Source organism: Aulostomus chinensis, chromosome 24 (assembly GCF_037954235.1).
Source record: "Aulostomus chinensis isolate RoL2024-O1b breed Wild chromosome 24, RoL_Achi_v1.0, whole genome shotgun sequence".
Classification (NCBI taxonomy): Eukaryota; Metazoa; Chordata; class Actinopteri; order Syngnathiformes; family Aulostomidae; genus Aulostomus; species Aulostomus chinensis.
Window position 1 is genome coordinate 7,947,091 of NC_141343.1, and position 20,524 is coordinate 7,967,614.

The window sequence follows — 20,524 nt, forward strand, 5'->3', positions numbered from 1 at the left end:
CTTACTGCATTCTTGTGTGCGTCAGCATGTGTGTGTGTGTGTGTGTGTGTGTGTGTGTGTGTGTGTTCGTGTCTCTGGTGCCTTCTAGTTCTCTAATTTGTCTGACATGTACTGAAAAGGCCCCATTTGGAGAGACATTAGCATACCACTGCTCAGAGTGCAGCGGTGTCTCCAGAAATAACTTCCTGTGTAGAAACAGACAGGATAGAGTTTGGCCTCGCCGTCCCCTGAAAGGCCTGAACAGCCGGTGTCACTTCTACTAACAACCTATTATGATCCAAGATGCAGCATCTCAAACACAGCCTCGTTCTCTAGGCCTTCTGGTTAGATGCAGTGTAAAATGAGGCAAGTAAAAGGAGGAGGGGGGGGGGGGGGGTTAGAAGCCCCTGCATGTAGAGAAGCACTAGAAATCTGTGTCTACGCTGGCATTATTGTGTCAGGGTGCTCGCTGAGCGCTAGCCCAGCCTTTTCTGTGTGGTCTATTTTCTTTTGGTGCCTGCTCAGCAAACGCTCTCCATGGTGCTGACTTAGATGGGGCAAACCAGCGCTGTCCATGGTGCTATCATCACTGGTCCTATTTCAGTTGGTCCTCGCTGAGCTAAAACGGACAGCGCTAGCTTTCTTTGCCCCTTTATGCTCCCTCATCTGTTTTTAGCAGGGTGCATGTTCTCCACAGTGCTAACGCTGCTGGTTTAGATGCGGTTGGCCACCTTACTGCAAGCCGAGCTCATGTCTGTCACATATTATAAGCTGCTAACCGCCACAATCCATTTTCTGAATCCTCAGGAACCTCATTTATAGATATATAGATGGCTCATATCCTGCCAGTTGAACATCGAAGAGGAAACAGATGTGCTATTGCTATGGTTTATGAGTTTTATCTCTCCAGTCTTTTTTTTGTTTTTTGGCTTTGTATTTTAGTAACCAACTGTGCACTGCAGTCTTGCCTGACCACGTTTTGTACTGATGCACGTGTGATCCGTGGGGTTTTCGTCTCTTACCATCAGTCGAGGTGTAGCTTTAAAGGCTTCAGAAGCGCCTGAACCTCCTATGTTTGCATTTTCAGCATATGCAAAGACAACAGACACCGCACAGGCCAAGAAACACTGCAGATGTTCAGACATCTAAGCTTTGGCTTGTAGTTAATTCAAGGGTTCTTTTTTTTTTTTTTTTTTTTTGAATACGTGTATTTATTTTTTGTGCCGGTTTAGGCCTCTTGGTTAATTTTCAACTCTGGTCCCTGAGCAGGTGTGACCCTGCTGTTACAAAAACGACCTAAAATACATCAAAACACAAGGAGTAACACACTTCACAAGAACAAACAAAACACTGCACATCAAGGAGAACGAATAAAACATAAAGCACACGTCAGTGTGGTCAAACTCTCGATTGTCCTTGAATTTTAAGTCAATTTATAATATACAATATGCTCATCCTCGCATTCATGTCAGAAAGGAGCAGTGCCGTGTCCCATCAAATTGGGACACGGCAGATCGGCGAACACTTCGGTACATGCAAAAACACGGCCAACGAAACATTGGCGACTGGTATGACGGATTTAGTCGCACTTTGTCATGGTGATATATTGATAATGGTTAGTTAATGCATAGTTAGCCTTTAAGTAATACTTAGTTATCCTTCGGTAACAATCTAGTAATAATGTACGAATGGTATTCATGTTAACGTCACAGGTTTTGGCAAAAATGGATGGCGGGGTTAGATTTGTAAGGGTAAATATGTTATCGGTTTTAAAATAAGGACAAAAAAAGAGCATTAATGAATGCTTAATGACGCTGAAGTCATGCTTAAGTAATGCTTATTCCAAACATGTAAGGAATCTGTGCGCGTATCACGAAACCTTTTACCAGCTCACCCGCAGCGTCAATAATATCCATTGTCCCAGCTCACATACTGGAAATAGCTATCCTGTTGTTGGTGATCAAATACAACACATATACTTCATCCCGTCCGCATTGTTCCACTTAACAACGGCGAAGTTACAAAGAAAATGGGACCACTCAAGAAGCACGTGAATGCAGGACTGTTCTCTTTCTTCCTATACATTGAGCGTACTGGTCTGCATCAACGTTCTGCTGCCAAATTAGATTGGCAGATTATTTAACAAGCATTGGGCTTTAGAAAAACGCCTGCGTGGCAGCTTTCCACCCCTGCGCCTCGCTCTTCTTCAACATGTCCCTCAGTTCACATTGGGGTGACAAGGGAGTTTTCCACGCCAATGAATCTCAGCACTCGACAAATGAATTGGCATGTGAAGCAGCGGTGCTTCAGTGTGCAAGGGAGGACGGGGATCCGAAGCTCTGGCAGGTTACAAACCTTTGGCGAGGGTTGATGTTAATTAAAGGCTCTGTTCAGGACGTTCCAAATTAGGTGTGAAATGTTAAGCAGGAGGGGTTTGCCATTAACCAGTGCGCTGTACGAGACCTCTGACCCCCGATGGAGGGTGATGCGTCCTTGAGACATAATTGTGCTCACCTTGAGTGCGAGTTCGACAGAAGGAGCAAAGGGTGAAAAGGAATATCAAGTTTCTTTTTTTTCCCCTGCTATAGAATAAGCAGAGTGCATTTCCTTCTTCTATTAAGCTGTCGAGAGGTTGAAACGATTTACCCTCTCTCGCCCTTATTTGTGTGTTTTGATAGCCACAGGAGGTATGTATTGGATTGCAACCATTCCAGGGGTACACCAAATTAGCCCATTTTCGCTTATCAAATGTTGGAAGTCTGGTCTGAGCAGCTGCCAGCTTTCTGTCTCTTATGTTATCTGAAATAGATTTTTTTTTTCTTTTCCCAGCTCCTGAAGCTAACAGCGTTTGGCACCATACCAAGATGATCCCAGATAAAGATATTTTATGAGATGGTGCAGACGAGTACTCTCCAGTGTCGAGCCCCAGTTATGTCGAGAGCTCTCCTTTGTCTGTGCATACTTGTCCATCACACTTCTTTTTTTTTCGTCTCCACCTCCATGTTTTCAAGTCACATAAGTACACATTAGTTAAATCAGTGTCTCTGATGTGAACATTTAAACAAGCCAAGACTTGTCAAAACTAAATACACTAGTCTGCAACGCTCTTACAGCTGCGACCCTCTGCAGACAGCTTGCGAAACCGCTAAAAACGGAGTTTGTACGCGGAAGTCGCATGCTTCCTGATATTACAGCATGTCGCCCCGATGACAAGAGTTACCCCGGAAGAGGACCAAGTCATGAGCAGAGGAGACGCAGAAGTAGGTCAGCTCCTAGGCGTTTGTTACATCATACATCATGCATATTCATAAGCATCACCCAGTTGTTACAGACTGAACTCACTCCATGTAGACAGTTTATTCTCTTTACAGCCCCCCCCCCAGTTTAAATGTTAAATAGTGATTACACATCATGATGACGAACGTGAACGCCAGATCCCAGCTGCTGCCTTTGCTTGAAATGTACTGCCATTAAAACAGCTGCAGTCCCATGTTCAGCAGATTAAAGATTCAATGACATACACATTCAATTTCTTAAATCGGATGAGCCGAGAAAACATAACTCATGTGCTTCTTAATGTAGCCAAAAGCTACAGCACGTAGCCGTTTAGCTTAGCTTAGCAAAAAAGACTTGGAAAAAAACGAGCCCAGGTGGTTGCTAGGCTACCGTAGGTGTTTATACACTAGATACACACTGGTCTTGAACTCCTCTGGTTGCCTTACAACAAAAATTTGATATACAAATCCCTAAACCATAATTTCTCATTGATACTGACTGATAAAACAATGTATAATCTGTTAAAGCAATGCTTTAGCTCAAATAGTTTAAGCTCAGATCAAAGTGTGTTTATATTTAGCTAACGGCTGGATGGCAAAGATTTGCTCGAGGAAATGGAGGGAAAAGGATTTAATGGTTTAATTTTACCGAGACTGGTGAGCAGATTTCCAAGGTTTGGTGCTCAACTAAAGCCAAGGTTCCAATTAAAAAGGCATATATGACGATGAATTCACCTCGAAATATACAGTAAATCTCACAGAGAGCAAACAAGTGACTCCGTCTGATCACGTAAGCAAATTGTGTTTGTACGAATGTAGCTAGCGCTCGTCCGATCAAACATAGTAAATATGTAAGCTGTTATTTTCTATTACTTTTAGTCTGCAAGATCAAGACATCCAGTCCAGATTTTCAGTCTCATCTTGGTTTTTTGTTTTGTTTTGTTTTTTAAAGTAGCACAATGCTATCATCAAATGAAAAGCAAATACTTGGCGTTATTAGAAGCAGTTATTGAAATTGTTAGTTATCTGTTGAGTTCTACATTACATTTAGCTGACTCATGTTTTAGTCCTGATTCAGCCCTCAAGCACTTTTACTGTCACTGTTTTGGCACCATAAACAATAGAAATACAAAATATAAACAGGTATACTTTGGCAACGCTTCAATGAAGTGGACATTACTAACAGTTAACGCTGAGTTAACCGTCTAACTAATGTGTCTAGTCGTTTTCAAAGGGTGCTGGGGTCAACTTTATGTGATGCAGCATTGATAGATGGGAAAAAAAAAAAAAAAGGGGCAGCGGCCTTCACAAATGTTTAATGATGCGTCCGTAAAGCTCATTCGTCAGTTACATAAACGTAAGCGCTGACTAATGTACCCTTATTGGAACATGTTGCAATTTCAAACATGTAAAGAAACCTAAAAAACACACACACACACACACACACACACAAAACACAAACAAAATGGAACGGTCTGGCGTTTCCACAGTTCATTGTACGTTAATGATTAAACTGCCTTACATGTAGACTGTTGTTTTCCATCGGCAACGTTTTTTTTTGTTGTTGTTGTTGTTAAAACTTTTATTTATCGATACATTTCTTTTTGACGGTGAATGGACCCATTCTTAATTTCAGCGCATCCTAACAGTGGCGCATGGCGCTTGTCCTTCAACCACAGCAGAGAGAGAAAAGCAGGAGCGTGTGTGGGAGAAAGAATACAAACTGAGTCAGTCACAGGGCTATGAATTGCACTGATGGTTCAAAACATGATGCTATTTCTGCCAGCTACTGTTATTCACTCTAGCCTAATACAATCAGACACTCCAACACAACGATTATGCAGGGGGCGAGATTGACCTCTCCTCAACTCCCGGCAGCCTGTGCTACAGTTTCAGAATCATTTGTGAGATTTGGAAGGATAAAGAGAGAGACATAAGGAGGCGAAAGGTAGAACTCTAATCTCCTAGACGTCTTTAAATGCCAGTTCTTTTCATATCCGTGCTACACATCTGGTATTTTACTACCTGTGTTGGGTTAATTCCTTGAAAACCAAAAAAAACAAAACAACCAAAAACAAAAAAAACTGCACCCTTTGGTGGTTTATTTGATGCTAGCAGGTGGCTATTAATGCTATTACCAGCGCTGTTGACAGTATCTGAAAGGCCTCTCTGTCATAGTTACAACCTGCCATAAACATTTCATTACAGGGTCTCTCAACCTGTATTTTAGCCTTCTTTTTGTTGCAGTCAGAATAAGTTTGTCAGTTGAGGAGAGAAACAGTGAAGCTGAGAAAAACCGAAGAGTGAGGTGAGTGTGACGTGGGGGGGGGACTCCGAGGAGTGCTTGCCATGAAAACACTGAAAGCAAGGGTGTTCAAGGAAACCAAAAAATAAAAAAATAAATAAATAACTAAAAACAGGGGGGATGATAAATGACAGCGAATAAAAGAAGTGGTGAAGGAATGGAAGTTCCAAGCACGCTGCCCCGTCTGTATTTTAAAGCGTTTTAAAAGGCAACAAAGCAAACTCCTACATGTGCCTGCTAGTCAACTAGCTAAAGGTGCGTGCTGCTTGTGTAAGTGTGGAGTTCAGGGGTGGCTTCACTACATTGCCTTTTGTTTTGTTAAGCATGGACTGTAGCTCACATTGCACTGGCTTCTTTTCTTAGAGCTGCAGAGAAAATTGCTTTGCCTATTGATCCATTCGCATGTAAACAGAGCATCTTCCGTCTCTGACTCAAGGTATGTATGCACTGGAGATTTGCAACAGAAGATGCCATGCATTGTATCCCTCCTCCACTTTTTTTTTTTTTTTTTTGTCTGCGATTTAACAATCCTCTTGATAGCGTCTAGTGCTAAAAGTACATCTCCAGACAAGTTGCAGCAATCGGCCGGCTTGGATGTGAAAAAATAAGCCCTATTTAAAAAGGTTTTTTTTGGGGGGGGGGGGGTGTCACAATTTAAAACCAGCATTGTGTGTGTGTGGGGGGGGGGGGGTTTACCTCGCACAATCATACAGTAATTGTGAAGTGAGCGATTACATTTGATTAGCTAATAAAAGATGTAGCACGGGTAGGAATATACAGAGCTGCTCATGCAGTTGTGAAGCTGTGACGTCTATTGACTGATGATGTGAACCTCGCAGTCATTAAACCGTAAGGTCATTTTTATCGGTGTACTGCGTCGACTATTCGAGAGGCTTTACTTGCCCTGTGTTCCCTGCTCTGGCTACTTCTGTACGCCTGGCTGCTCTTCACCGTTTCTTTCTTCTCCCCTTTACCGCCACTACCCTCTCTCTGGATACGATTGGGCTGCTGCAGAGGGTCAAATGTCACCCACTTGGGATTCTGTGTCTCCTTTTGTCACTGCTGAGCCTTATGATTGGTGTGTGTGTGAGAGAGAGAGAGAAAGCGAGAGAGAGAGAGAGAGAAAGGGAGAGAGATAGAAAAATAGGGCAAAGAGAAGGAATCGTATGCAAGACAGGGCTGGAGAGAACATTCTCGTGTGTGATTTTTCTCAAGGAGTTTAAGGGGATCGGGGTGGGTTAGGGACAGATCTTCTTGATGTTATAAAAATAGCCATTAGAACATGGAAAATCACAGCTTGCCAATAGTAAGCTGTGTTAGTAATATACTACTGAGATTGTGGAGAAATAGGTGCTGAGGGAACTGTGCCGCCCTATCTTTACGGGCAGCTAGCTGAGACCACATGCAAGGAACATGCTAATTGGTATTCAGGCCAGGGCTGTGACAGCTTCCCACACAGTCCTTCTACAGCATTCACATTCCTTTCTGTTGCCACGGCGCCCGGGCCCCAGTGAGAGTTTCCTCAACGACAAAGGCGAACCTGTCCACTCAAAGAAACCCAAGTAAATCCCCAGGTCCGTCAGCAGAAGACAATTAACTCCAGTCCATTCAGGCTCTCTTCACTTCTATTTTCTGCCTTGTTCTCTCCTCAGGCTTTCAGCTACTCCAACCCCTCCCCCCCCCACCCCGCCGATATTAGAAATACTATTTTCACTGATGAACTTGTGATTTTACTGCTGTCTCTTGAAAAGACATCCCTAAGAAGTAATCAGTGTCTTAATAGGTTGTCACTTTCAATCGGGGTCCCATCGGCACGTCAAGTCAAATAAAGATTATTTGATTTGCGGCCGCCAGAATTCAAAACACAGTCAAACCCAAGGTGATCCAAGTTTCAGGATGCAAAACAGCGTGTTAGTGACTTATTTCGTGCAAATTCAGGCGACCAACTACAGAGACACTGAATTTATTTTTCTTAAAATGCTGGAGCCCCTCATCTTCGGGGTAGAATCTCAAACTACCTATGCAGGGTCAGTGTGGTCCAAAATGGCAAAGGCTGCACCCCGAAACCCTCAAGTCTACTGACATTCTTTAAGTTGAGCAGCCACGAACTTGCCAACGTTTTCAGATAACGGGAATCCCAGACTAACTTGCCACAACGGTGGTTCGGAAAACTGCCGCTGTTGTCCGATTCATGTTTATGTACATTTTAGGCATTTGAACTTTTTCTCTGGGGTGGTTTTATCAAGATACAGCCTATAACTGGCCGAGCGAAGGTCAAGACGTTGTGGCCGTGCACTGGTGGTGCTGGACCAGTCACAGCTGCTGGCTACTACGGTGCTGAACAGCAGAGCTAAACTCGGTTCTCTCAAATAATGGGCCGGAGTAATTCCATCCTTCGTGAGTGCAGAATAAGAAAAAAAAAAAGTTGAATATTTAAAGATTATTATCATTTGGAGTCAGTTCTATAACATTAGATTATGATGACACCTGAAAAATGGCAAAAAAGAAGATTGGTTGATTTATTGATCGAGACCAAAAAAAACCAACAACAAAAAAACCAAAAAAAACAGAAATCCGACAAGGTCTTTTCGATTTCTACAGCTTTCCTCCTGCGTTTATCTGACTCAAAGTGGCCATAAATATTGCAATTTTCACAGATTCTCAGCTGTTTTCGGTACCGGAATTACAAATCATTACAAGCAGCACTACAACACACAAGCCACATTGTTGCGCGCGGCTTTTTTCTCACAATTCCTGTAGGATTCTCCTTCTTTCAACCTGTCACGGTCATCATTTTGAAAGATCACAAGCTGTCCGATGCTGGAGTCTGACATCCTGTACATACGAGTGTGACAAAGAGAGACAAACTAATCATCGCAGCGGCCACCTCCGCTGCTCACCCACACTGCCTCCGACTTCTTTTTTCTCTCACTTTCTGTTAACACAATTGTCTGTGTGAAGACGCTAATAAGCCTGTGGGCCTTTCAGTAGTTACCACACCTGGAAATAGCAGTTTCTTTTTATACTCGCTCCTCTTCTAGTCCTGGATGTAATATATGAGCCCAATGTTTGGTAACACGCAGCAGTTGAGACACAACACTTCTGTATTGTTCATTTTTCTGACCTTTTTTGTTTTTTTTTGTCTAGCTGTAGAGTGGGAGGCTACCAATCTGAAGAAGGTGGAAGAGGACTACGAGAGCGTCAACACGGAAATGAGGTGAAAGAACACGAACAAAAGTAACTGGAGGTTAGCTTCATCCGTCACGTTTTCAGTAAATCCTGAACATTTTGGCAAAAAAAACAACCAAAAAAAATGCTCCTCACATTTTTAAAAAGCACCCATTGGCAAACTATTACACAAGCAGGAAGCGTTGTATGCAACCGGGCCTTAAAATAGACTCCAGCCTTCTGTGCTAAAGTAGTGTGGAAAGTTGCACGGTAATGAATTTGCACTGTGTGATACCTCAGGCTAATTTTAATGAAGAAAAACAAACGCTATGTGTTGCCCACCGTGCTCTGGTGGGATCGGCCTGTTGAGCAGAACCGTCTGCCTGGCTATGAATAATCCAAACTTCCTTGTGCCATCTCTCTTGAAAAATACTACAGCTATTTTTGCATCAATGGGGCGAACGACCTCACGTGACAAAAAAAACAAGCCGCACACGCTGTTCATCAAGATTTGACACGCAGTTGTTGGTACGGACACAAACCATTTTTTGCGTGTGAATTTTTCTTTGTCCTCTTTTTTTAAATTTTTTATTTATCGCTCAATGTTAAATGCAGAATGACATTTTTTTTCAAATGCGACAACACTGAGCCGGAGCCGTCTGTCGTACATCGTAAAAGTCCGTCAATATTGACCCAGGAACTAAATTTCGAACCTGCTTGCGGCAGTTGAAATGCAGGAATCTTCACGTGACTATTCCTGCCATGGGAACACAGCTAATGATTGTTAGCTGCAACTCTCAAAAGAGGGATACACTCTCATATTTGCTGGCATTAAAACATTAAAGACATTCCAATGCATTGTGTACGAGAGGCTGCATAAGTACTTCAATACCCCAGTCTATTGGCGCCTTTTTCATTGGTATCATGTGTGATTTAGTTGTGCAAACGATTTGCTGAGCGTTCAGTGTGAACTCTACTTCAAAGCTCCGGTTTATCTCTGTTAGCTGAAGCTTAGTTGGGCAGCTAAACACGAGTCCCACCATGAGATGGCGAGACCTATTGGAGACATAGTGGATTTATTCCTCATTTCAGAACTTAAACGTCCTAATTTTTCCCCTCACTCCACCCGCACGCCCGCGCATCTTCAAAAAGCTCATTATTGAATAAATATATGGAACTTTTCAGACCGTTTCCTTGCGCAGCAGTATGAACAGGGGGAAAAAAAAAAAACAAGAAAAAAAAACAAGCAGGTTTGATTGACAATTACATTCTTTTGCCCTGAACCAATGCAAGGGCTGATAAGTAGCTCGTGCACCCTTAGGCCCACAAAGCGTTCATTACAGTAGGAGAACCAACTGCGGAGATGGCGGTTCCCCAAAAGGTCAAGCTCCCGCCTCAATGCAAATGCCTGTTTGTGGAGAAAAAGAGCTGGCACGCTTTAGTTGCTCTATTTCTTCATGGTCCACCTTGATTCAATGGCTCCTGGTCAAATTACTCACCATCATCTGTGTGTTGTAGCACCAGATATATAAATATATATATTTTTTTTTCTCCCCTCCACAGTGTTCTCTTCAGGCCATGTCCTTTATCTTTGCGATGTAGATTCTCGTGAGTTAGAGCATCTTTGTCTGTAGCATGCGATAAAGGGCAATTTCCACAAGAATTGCATGAATATTAAGACCCCTGTCCTAATGAGAAAGACATAGTTACGTAACCTGCATTGCTTTCCTGACCCCAAATCAACCCCTTACACCTCCCTACCTTATCAACCTGGAGCTAAACAATCAACCTCCCTAAACATTTGTTAACCCCATTTGCCATTCTGGGTTATGAATATGGAAATGATGGCCTGTGCACTGTTAGAGATAGGGCTCACTTTGCTTATTTGCGATTAGCAAAGAAAAGCAGCCCCTCACCAGCTCAGATAATTGGAGACACTGCATAGAAATGGGCTTTAAAACGGGCCACCTCATCAACACACTATCCAAGGAGTCAGGCTCTTAGCGGGGGGAAATAAAGCGACGCCGTCAGCGCAGTTATAGGAGTCATCCAGAAGTTGTGAAAGCAGCTTGTTGTAGGGTTTAAAAAAAAAAAAAAGTCTCACGTACAGAATGTGAAATTATTTCCTTCTGTTAAGTGATAAGGAGAAGTTCTGCTGTGGTGTTGTTTTTGTTGTTTGACAGCGCAGCATAAAAACCACAAAAGTCACACTTTCAAGATTTTCCTTGACAATACGACCTAGTGTCATTTTGGTTGGCTGTTTATGGAGGTCCATTGAATTCACCTAAAGGAGAGAAGGAAAAAAAAAAAAAAAAAAAGCAGCAACGATTCTCTGAATCAACTTTGCGGTTGGGCAAGCCGACAAGGTTTGGCGTGTAGTACCAGTAAAGTTTGACCCCATAGCAACACAGGCTCGTCCTCCATGAAGGTTCTTGCCTCTTTTTATGAAAAAAAGAAAACACCTCTTGTGGTAGTTTCTTGTGTCGTGCGACTCTCAGTTTCGGATTGGTGCCTCGTGTCACATCGGCGCTAGTTATGATACAGAGTTAAAGACTAACTTCAAAATGTGTGCTTGTGATCTAATATATTTACTTTGATCTTCCCAGTGACCTACAGAGGAAGCTGGCCATTGACTACGGAACAGACTGGGAGTTTCTGTATTTGAACAACCAGTGTTACAAGCTGAGAGTGTATGAGTAAGTACTAACAGTATCTGTATTACTCTTGATTCCAAAAAAAAAAAAAAAATGGGTACAAGTAACCCAAGGGGCATGTTGCGTATACACTGGTGGAAAAAAATCTGTAGTATCCATGGATGGATGGATGAGCATTGGAGCCACAATGAATTCCTGTGAAAAACTGCACAGTGGTGAATGCAAGCATAAAAAAATCCTAATTTGCTCGGTTTGAAGGACAGCGAGAGACCATTGTTCTCAGTGCAGGGATTGCCAAGTGTGTACTCCCCCCCCCCCCCCCTCCTACCTGTTCGTTCTGTACTCGCTTTGAAGAGTTGGCGGCACCCTTTCATACCCTGGCCTTGCTCCGTGCTTGAACGTAGCACAGACACATCAGGAGACCTGTCCATAAGACGGGTGCCAGCAACCCAGTTATTTTTACATGCTGGCTAAACAGCGGTACTGCAAGTAAGCCTTCAGCCATGTGACTTACGCTGGCTCCAAAAGCTATTTCCCCATGGACTAACATTGGCAAAGACACACTGAGAAATCAGCTGATTGATATTTGGGGGTACGTGAATTGCAAACTCACAAAAGTGCCAACATTTTAAATTTTCATATCCGCGTTTGGAGTTATTTTCCTTGGCCTAATGAACAAGCTACATCCAATCCACAGCACCATGCTCTCCTTGCTAATTTGAGACATATCCAGTCCTGCCCATGTATCAAACTCGGATTTCTTCTTCTTATTGGCTCTGACCTCGATCCATCTCACTCCAAACAGCAACTAGCAAAGCAGAGGTAGAGTATGAGGCCGACGGTGGGTCTTCCCGGAATTTGCAAAAATGGGCCCTAAAATAAGACCCCTTGGCATTCAATATTGCCAAACTTGCTCAAATTTGGATCAGGAGTTGAAATGCTCTCACCCGACAACCGTGGGAGCAGCAGTGGGTGCAGAACATTAGTTGAAGTCCAGCCTGTCGAAACCATCTGCTCTGGGACTTCCAGTACTGTGTCTGGCAGAGCAAGCATCAACGTTAGCAAGGTTCGCTTCGCGACTGGGGCTGTTAGCGCCGTCTGTGGAGGCAGAGGGGGTACACTGCAGGAGGTTTCATGTTTCAGCTGGTACAGAACCTAAAATATTTGGAAACCACTGCCCTAGATGTGTGCAGTATTGTCTGACGCTGATGCAGCCCACCTTAAAAGGTGTAGTTGGGGACAACAGCACAGTTCCATGATGAAACACTTTCATGGTTTTGTCAATGTTCTCATTTTGTCAAAATAATACTGGATTTAATAGGAAGCAATTACTTTTGTAATACCTGTGCGCTGCAGGTAGAAATAAAACTCAGCGGATGGACAATTTAAAGCGTTTTACCGAATCATCACAAGATCAATACGCTAAGCAGAAGATGGAACCTATCGTACGTTGAGCAACTGTAGTAAAACATTTCCATGTGTAACAAATGTGAACCATTTCAGGAGATATCTACCGTTTTAAAGTTGATAATTTGCTAGCTCCAAGTCACCCTGGAGAAACCAGGCAGCTAAATCAACTAAATTTAATCAACAGAATGAGCTTCTCTTACTCTCTCCCGCTGCATCCCTATGGCCCCTGCTGGGATAGAATCTGTTCTCCTCAGGATTGCTTGCCAGCTGGAGCTTTAGAAGCTTGTGGGTGGTTGCAGTTTTGAAAGAAAATTATCTGAGATCTGCACTGAAATACTTTTTTTTTTTTCCCAGACATCCTTGGATTCACTGGTTTTCCCATGCCCTCATACACCTTTTTTTTCCCCTTAGTTTGCCATATAGGATCCACAATCGGAGAAGAAAAGTTCTGTTGTGTAGATCTAGCTCAGCCATTTTTTTTTCTTAGCCACTACTTGATAATGTCACCGATGACTTATGAAATGAAAAAAAAAGGAAGGGGGGGGGGGGATGCTGCCGTGATTTTGAAAATGAAATAATTCACAGGTTTATGAGCGAGAGCTTTAACACATGTAGGGAGGGATGGATACAGTCAGGCAAGAGCCAGGAAGCTGTCACCACAAGAGATGAAGAGCGCTTCACCTCTAAGAAAAATGCTCAAGCACATCCATCTTCTGAACAGTGAGTGTCCAGTCATAGAAGTATTTTTTTAAAGTACCTGAAAGTACTTTGAGAGTTTGATCGGTATGTGCACGGGCCTATACAATGGTTTCACAAATGACTAGAGTGCTAAAAAGGAAAAGAGGAATAATTTGATTAGTCATCGTGTTGGATTTGTTGCCCGCACCCACCAGCAGGGACGTAGCGAAACCGTAGCCGCCAGTTCACAAACACATTGCCGGCTGGTTCCTTATTTGTTGACTGAACTTATTGGCAAAATTAAACGGGGATGATGTGGAAAGCTGAGATTGTGATTCGTTTTAGCCTAAAATTGCATGTGCGTATGCAATCTAATTTAGTAATCTCCAAGCTAGCTTGATCAAAAGCGCCTGTAAAGTTGACACCAAATTGAAACAAACACAAGCTTCCATTGTTTACTCGGGGTGGTGCTGAAATCTCATTTTACGTGTAAACGTAGGACCACCTCAGAAATCAGATTTTAAATGAGCACAGGGTGTGTTAACGCCTGCATCTATGAATGTGAAAACAATCGTGTCAAACCCTGCCAATCAGTCAATCCTTCTTCTCAGCAAGTTTACATTTTTCAGCAGTGCAACAATCGCAATAGATTACGAATATTGGACTGGATAATATCTAACAGGCTGTATCAAGGTAGCTGAACTCTATCCTTTCTGTCTATGGCCTATTGGAATCATGCATTCCATGTTATATTTCATCCTTCAAATCACTGAAGAGCACAATATCCACTTGCGTCAACTCAGTTGAAGGTCTTTTGACCTACCAGCACCCTCTCAGCAATGTACCAGTTCTCCTCCCTGCTCCCCCCCTTTATCCTTGCTGTTTGCCTTGTATAGTGATCTTGAGAAGACGTGACATTGACAGACACATAAACCAACGGCTCTCTATAGCTCTCCCTCCCATGCCCTCTAGTAGAGAACTAGCAGTTCCTCTCCAATAATGGAACAGAATCACACACTTCTCTCTCCAGCTTCTTGATCATCAGTTGAAGCTATCTTGCATCCGCCCTCCCTGGTGTTTAGAGCTCTCACATTTGATTAAATTGCCCCCCCCCCCTTTTTATTTTTCTTCTTGAGTATCAGCCAATATCGGTGAAAAGCGCCTAAAGCAATGAGAATTTGCTGTGTCTTTAAAATAAGGAGAAGCTGTGCATTACTAAATGACTGAAATTCAACTGGTGCCCCGAGAGGAGTGTGGCACGAGGAGGATGCCACAAATTGAGGGTCATTTGTTGAGAAATGCAGAGCAGCTCAGTTATTAACAGCCCTAATGGAGCAAGGAAATAGAGGAAGATTGCCTTACAGGATATACTCTGACTTTACTCCTATAATGCCCGCCAAACTTTCTGATGCTGAGAGCTCTGTTTGATTTCTATCTCAGTCGAATAAGTGATAATTTCCCATATTCCCCCCTTTTTTTTTTAATGAATCCTCTTCTCCGCTACCTCTTTGCTGAGTTATTTCTCCAGTGCTGATTCACCTGATGATGTCTGAATCCCTTCTGTCCGGGGAAGTATAATTACTGTGATTTTTGTTAATTGGACCGATCAATTGCAAGATTAAAAGAAACTAAAAGAGGTGCTTTAGCACATTGGACACTGCCTTGTCGGTTTCTCCAAAGACAGTATACAGTATGAATAAAAGTGAGGAGAGAGATCATCTTTGGTGCAGTGTGTACTGTTGTACTTCTTTGGATCACAATTTAAGTCTTTATACTCCATATTTGAAGTAGTAATTTGACCTATAAGGAAACAAATCGGAGAAAGTTCAAGGTTTTGAGTACCTCGGTTCCATGGTTGACCGCACCGCTGTCCGATCTTGGATGCCAGAGGGATGTCCAATTGTGGATATCCAAAAGGTTGGCAAAACTGTAAAGCTTAACGTTGTGGACCACCAGAAAATCTGATATCAATGCATTCGATGTAGCAGAAGTAAAAATGTTGCGATGGACAGGAGGTGTCACAAGGCTGAAAATGTGGAATAAAGAGATCTGCGAAAAGCTCAGAGACTGAGCTACAGTAGACAAGTCGATTGCGCAGTGGCTATGCTGGTGCAGGGAAGTGCAGCAAAGGGAAGAAGGGAATGTCAGAAAACAAATGCAATGTACGGAACTTCAAGTGGAAAGCCATGAGCCTTACTTCCATGCGTGGATTTTGAGGTGTAATTTCCCTCTTTTGCACATTTTCCTTTTTATGGAAACGCCACGATGCGCAAAATTGACCCACAATTTGTGGCAAGTTTTTTTTTTTTTTTTCGTGGCTTTGCCTTTTTGAGAAAGGAGAAAATGTGCAAAACTGGTTGACAGCTGTGGACGAATACGATGGGGTGTCCTGTTGCGTTTTGGGGTCTTTTTCTGCGCTGCTCGTTACTGCCATCTTCTGTCGGACATAGGCACAGTGTTGCCTGGTTAATTCCCGACAAACCATGGAAATTGCTGGTATTCGCAATTCCTCTTTTGCAGCATTCCTAAATTCGCTTAACATTAGCTTGACATGTTTTGGAAACAAGGAGGGCCAACAAATAGCGGGCAAAATGCACTGAGGAATATGTGGAATTTTCCTGTGTATCATACTAATAGTAGGATCTTTTGGAAGAAGGCGATCCATTTTGCGGACCCAACATGAGGGGGACAACTGCACCAAGGAAAAGATGATGTCACTTTGGAATGACTGAAGCACACCTTTAAACAGTCGCCCACGTAATTCCCCAGAAATTGTCCTGAAATGTTATATCGTGAGTTAGGAATTTAGAAAGCAGCAGGCTTGTGCCAGAGAAACAGAAAAAAACGCTTGGCAATTCAGTCAACAAAGCCTAGCACCACATGAGGGAAGACACCCCATAATGAGTTCAGTTCAGAGGCAGAGTCCCTACTTACAGCAGAGTCTAATATTCCTCCTCTGGATTTGTTGACACTTCTCAAAGCAACTTAAATCGAAGGGCCGGGATTTATGCAAGACTGTCACGTCAGGTTGACTCAGTCTCCGCTCTTGTGTCATTAGAAAGTACAGCACGTCAGTGAGTCATGCCTGCCACTGTGGTTCAGCTCTGACAGAGAAGAGAGAAGGATAACACAGCACAAGTGACACTTCCGACTGTCTGTAGAACATCACATGGCCTTAACAGTGAGCTGGGTTCTTCTGGGGAAGAAAGAGACTCCATCAGGATAGCCTAGAGGGAGTTGTTTCAAATTGGATATAAAAACACTGCAAAGCTGGCGGTGTGGAATCCTTCCTGGAAAGGAAGAGCCACATGTGTACCACAAGAGCGGTTCCATGAAATGCTATATCATTAGAAATAACCTTTGACAGGATTGTTCTCATCTTTAGATCGTATAAAAAGAAACAGTACACTGTTGATAGAACCATTTGTCTTTTGTGCGGTACTATCCATACCTGTCGGAGGAGGCGATATTTCTTTCGCGAAGCCATGTTAAGGTCACACCTTGCACATATTCATCAGTATGAGGCAAAAAAATGTCTAAAACTCTGGTCGTTTTTTCCTCCTGTGAAACAAAATATAACAGAAGACGACCTGCATCGTTGATTTAAAGAAGTATTGAATGAATTGGCTTTACATAGAGGCCAAACGCTCCAAATGATTTTTGCCAAGATTCGGTGTTTCTATCCACCGCGGAAGAGAAACAAGTTTGAGAATAGTCTTAAAGGTTTAATTAAGCACATACCCAACAGTTTTAGTCAACGATATTTAATACATTCGTTTGCTTGTTCGCGATAACGCTACGTCACCGTGTCTCCGCTCGCGCTCCACCTCACCAAGCGCTTATGTGATGTCATGTATTTGAAGTGCCCTCTTTTAAGTATTCCGGTCAATTTCCTCCCTTTATTTCTTGCATTTCTATCCCATTCGATTGAGCATGCATCACAATACAACAAATAATTACAAGCCGACATTTTACCTTGAACTCAACGCGCGGCTCAGCCTTAAGGCGTGTTCACACCGTTCATCGATCGTTCATGGATCATTCCCGCCAACTTTTTTTCCCTGCGAGGAGAATTAATTTCCGCCATTTCTTTTCATCATCAACCATGGCTGACCTAAGAACCGTTGCTGGTTTTTATCTGTTGGGGAATGTCCCAGATACAGCGGAAAACCAAACGCCGCTATATCCAGATCCATGACACAATCCGGAGGAGCACACAGCTGGGCTAATTTCCCCGCTTTCTCCGGGAACTGCGCCCCGAAGATGGCCGTTTCCAGCGGTACATCAGGCTGTTGCTCCCCCTGAGGTTTCTCAGATTTTTCCCTGTTAAAAGGGTTTTCTATGGAGTTTTTCCTCAGATGTGAGGGTCTAAGGGCAGAGGATGTTGTTATAATGCAACGTAAAGCCCTTTGAGACAAACTAACTGTGAAAACGGGCTGTACAAATAAAATTGCCTTGCCTTGCCTGACGAGGGCCCAGTTCGATGACCTGTTGGCGAGGATATCACAGAGGGACACCAACTACAGTCCGGACCGCTGACGTGACTTCACTGACTCTCGACACCGATAGGCTGTCTCGACACGTCGTCACGCGCATTTGTCACACAAGTCGAATATTTTCAACTTGCACCGAGATGCGAATTTACAAAATTTGCGTCATTCGCATCGCCTGGCGAGTATACACGCGAATTCGCATTTAATCGCCTCTCTACATAGACCTTGTATGTTGACTCAGCGCGCGAAAAATTTGCTTCGCGTTTGGTGTGAACGCACCTTTATGCTTGTAGAAGAAGATGTAGTGCCCGAAAAGAAAAAATAGAAAAAAAGACTCCACTTGAACCACAGACAAATAATGGGTGCGATTTAAATTCAAAACCTATTATTAAAGGTATCATTAAAGGGGACAGAGGGAGCAGTTTTTCATGGTGCAGATGTCAGAATCAATGGCTGTGATGCTGCGGTTGCTTCTTCACGCCTCACAGCATGAGCACTCGGTCACACCCAGTCGCTCCCAGATTAGGACAAATGTGACGCTGTGACTAAACTTAAAGCATGTAATTTAACATTACTCTTAATGAGCTGCTTGTGTCATAATTAACTTGTAAGGACCGTGCTTTGGTCGATTGTCAGCTAACAGTCGAAAATTTTCATCTTCTTTCAGGAACTAGGGAAGGAAAGTTCGATGGAATAGCCGTCTGAAGGCTGTGGATGCAGTTTCCTTTAAAAGGAGCTCTACATCTTGATGAATTATATGCAGGGGAGATAAGCTCATATCGCCTCACTCAACAGTTTGCTTTTTTTTGGTGGCCTCAAAACTCAACCTCCTACTGAGCATTTCTGCATCTTTTATGTTCCCATTTAATTTCAGATGTTAAGCTGGCGCGGCATCTCTCTTCTGAGGTACTTTTGGGAGTTTTGATCTGCAATATTTACACGCCTCCTATTTGTATTGGAGAAGATTTGGTCCATTCTTGTTTCCTGGAAGCCATTTTGTAAAGCACAGTCAGTTTATTTTCCAATTGAATCGCTGCCTCGCTCACTCAATTGTGATTCAACAAAGCCTGTGGCTGTCAAGATGCTGTTTGCCTCCTGTAAGCAACTGAAAGCATGTGGAGATTTTGCCGAGTCCACAGCAGGGGCGGCCATCTGAAGTAGCAGGAGTTTTCCGTTGGTCCAATAGACCTGTGGGCTGGCAGGCAGCGGGTACATGTGTGTCTGGTGAGGTCGTGAAATCATCACGTTCCCTCAGACTTTGTCATTCTGCCACATTTATAGCCAGAGAAGAGACTAGTGAGCAGTATATCTGTGGGCTGATAGTGCTGGAACAGTTTGTGTCAACTTTTCAGATACTTTTCCCTCCAGTAACAAGTAGTTATTGATCAAATTTCACTAATGTTACAGTCACTCTCCCTAAAATAGCACCATAAAACCCTACTTTTGCAGTACGCCCATTCCCGACAATGTCTACTATTAATCGTTGGAAATGGTCCAGGTACTTAGATCTTGTTGGGAGAACAAATGAAAATATCATTGTCAAATCTAAATCAAACAGCAGTCCAAACACTCCCTCAGCTCGAGAAAGCGGAGTGCCGCAAGGATGACATTGTTTGCAAGGGCAGTGGAGAAGTTAGCATGGTTACGAAAGGGGCTCTTTTAAGCACTGTTACACTGGTTTTTCATTTAGCGCTCGAAATAAGCTGCGACTTAAACATTTTGTTCGTAAGCGTGAACATAATTGCAAAAGCGCAAAGCTAGCTTTCTGCTACGAACGAACTACACTGCAGACGTATGAATTCAACATCACCAAAACGAGCTTGTCTTTCCGTCTTTGGCACAGTGACTTCAGGAGCCTCGAGTAGCCACTTTTATGGCGCTCGAATGCTTCAAAGTTCACGAGTGTAGTATTTATTGATGTATTATATTCGGGGTAACAAAACGCTACAAAAAGAAAATCTTAAGCTGGTGTTAACTTCAGACCTCATTTCAGCCCAAAAAAAGTAAAAAAGAAGTCATGGAAATCGGACGTTCATCTGTGCTGACTTACTGCCAGGTTGTAGAACTCACTATCGACAAGTTTCTGTTACTGTTTCTCTTCAGCCATAAGTGTGTATGGGTGTGTAGTGTATATATATATATATATATATATATATAAATAAATGAAGGTTCTTAGCTAGCTTTGTGCAGCCTGAAGCTAACTACTTGATTCATCAAAGAATGCAGGTTTCGTCTTGTGGACATATACGTAGCACGATTATATGAAATTGATGTGTCATAATAAGATGTGTCACTTTTTGGGAATATGAGGTGATTAACAGCTGAAGTGCTAAAACTGGTGACAGGATTAAGTCTCAATATTGATTGACGTGGAGCCGCAGCGAGAGTTTTTGTGGAGCTTGCTGTTGAGCAGAACGGCGGCATTACATCAGAGAGGAGTATATAATCCTTAAAAACACCAGACCTGGCCACCCAAAACATGAAGCTGCAATTACATTTCATTTTCTCTGCATGGAGTGGGACCATGAATCATAATTAACAGTGAACAGTGGAGCCTAGAAG

At 43.0% G+C, this 20,524-nt stretch overlaps 2 protein-coding genes across 4 annotated transcripts in view; one reads left to right on the forward strand and one right to left on the reverse strand.

Moving 5' to 3' along the window:
* LOC147238623 (fatty acid-binding protein, intestinal-like) overlaps nt 1-20,524 on the reverse strand; it is a 183,087-nt gene that overhangs the window by 127,636 nt on the left and 34,927 nt on the right. The window lies entirely within an intron of this gene.
* LOC147238625 (glucosidase 2 subunit beta-like) overlaps nt 1-20,524 on the forward strand; it is a 152,902-nt gene that overhangs the window by 93,778 nt on the left and 38,600 nt on the right. For all 3 annotated transcript variants that reach the window (XM_086198087.1, XM_086198088.1, XM_086198089.1), the window contains 2 exons: nt 8,707-8,776; nt 11,334-11,423. In XM_086198087.1, coding sequence (XP_086054213.1) covers nt 8,707-8,776; nt 11,334-11,423 — 160 coding nt within the window. The remainder of the gene's footprint in view (nt 1-8,706; nt 8,777-11,333; nt 11,424-20,524) is intronic.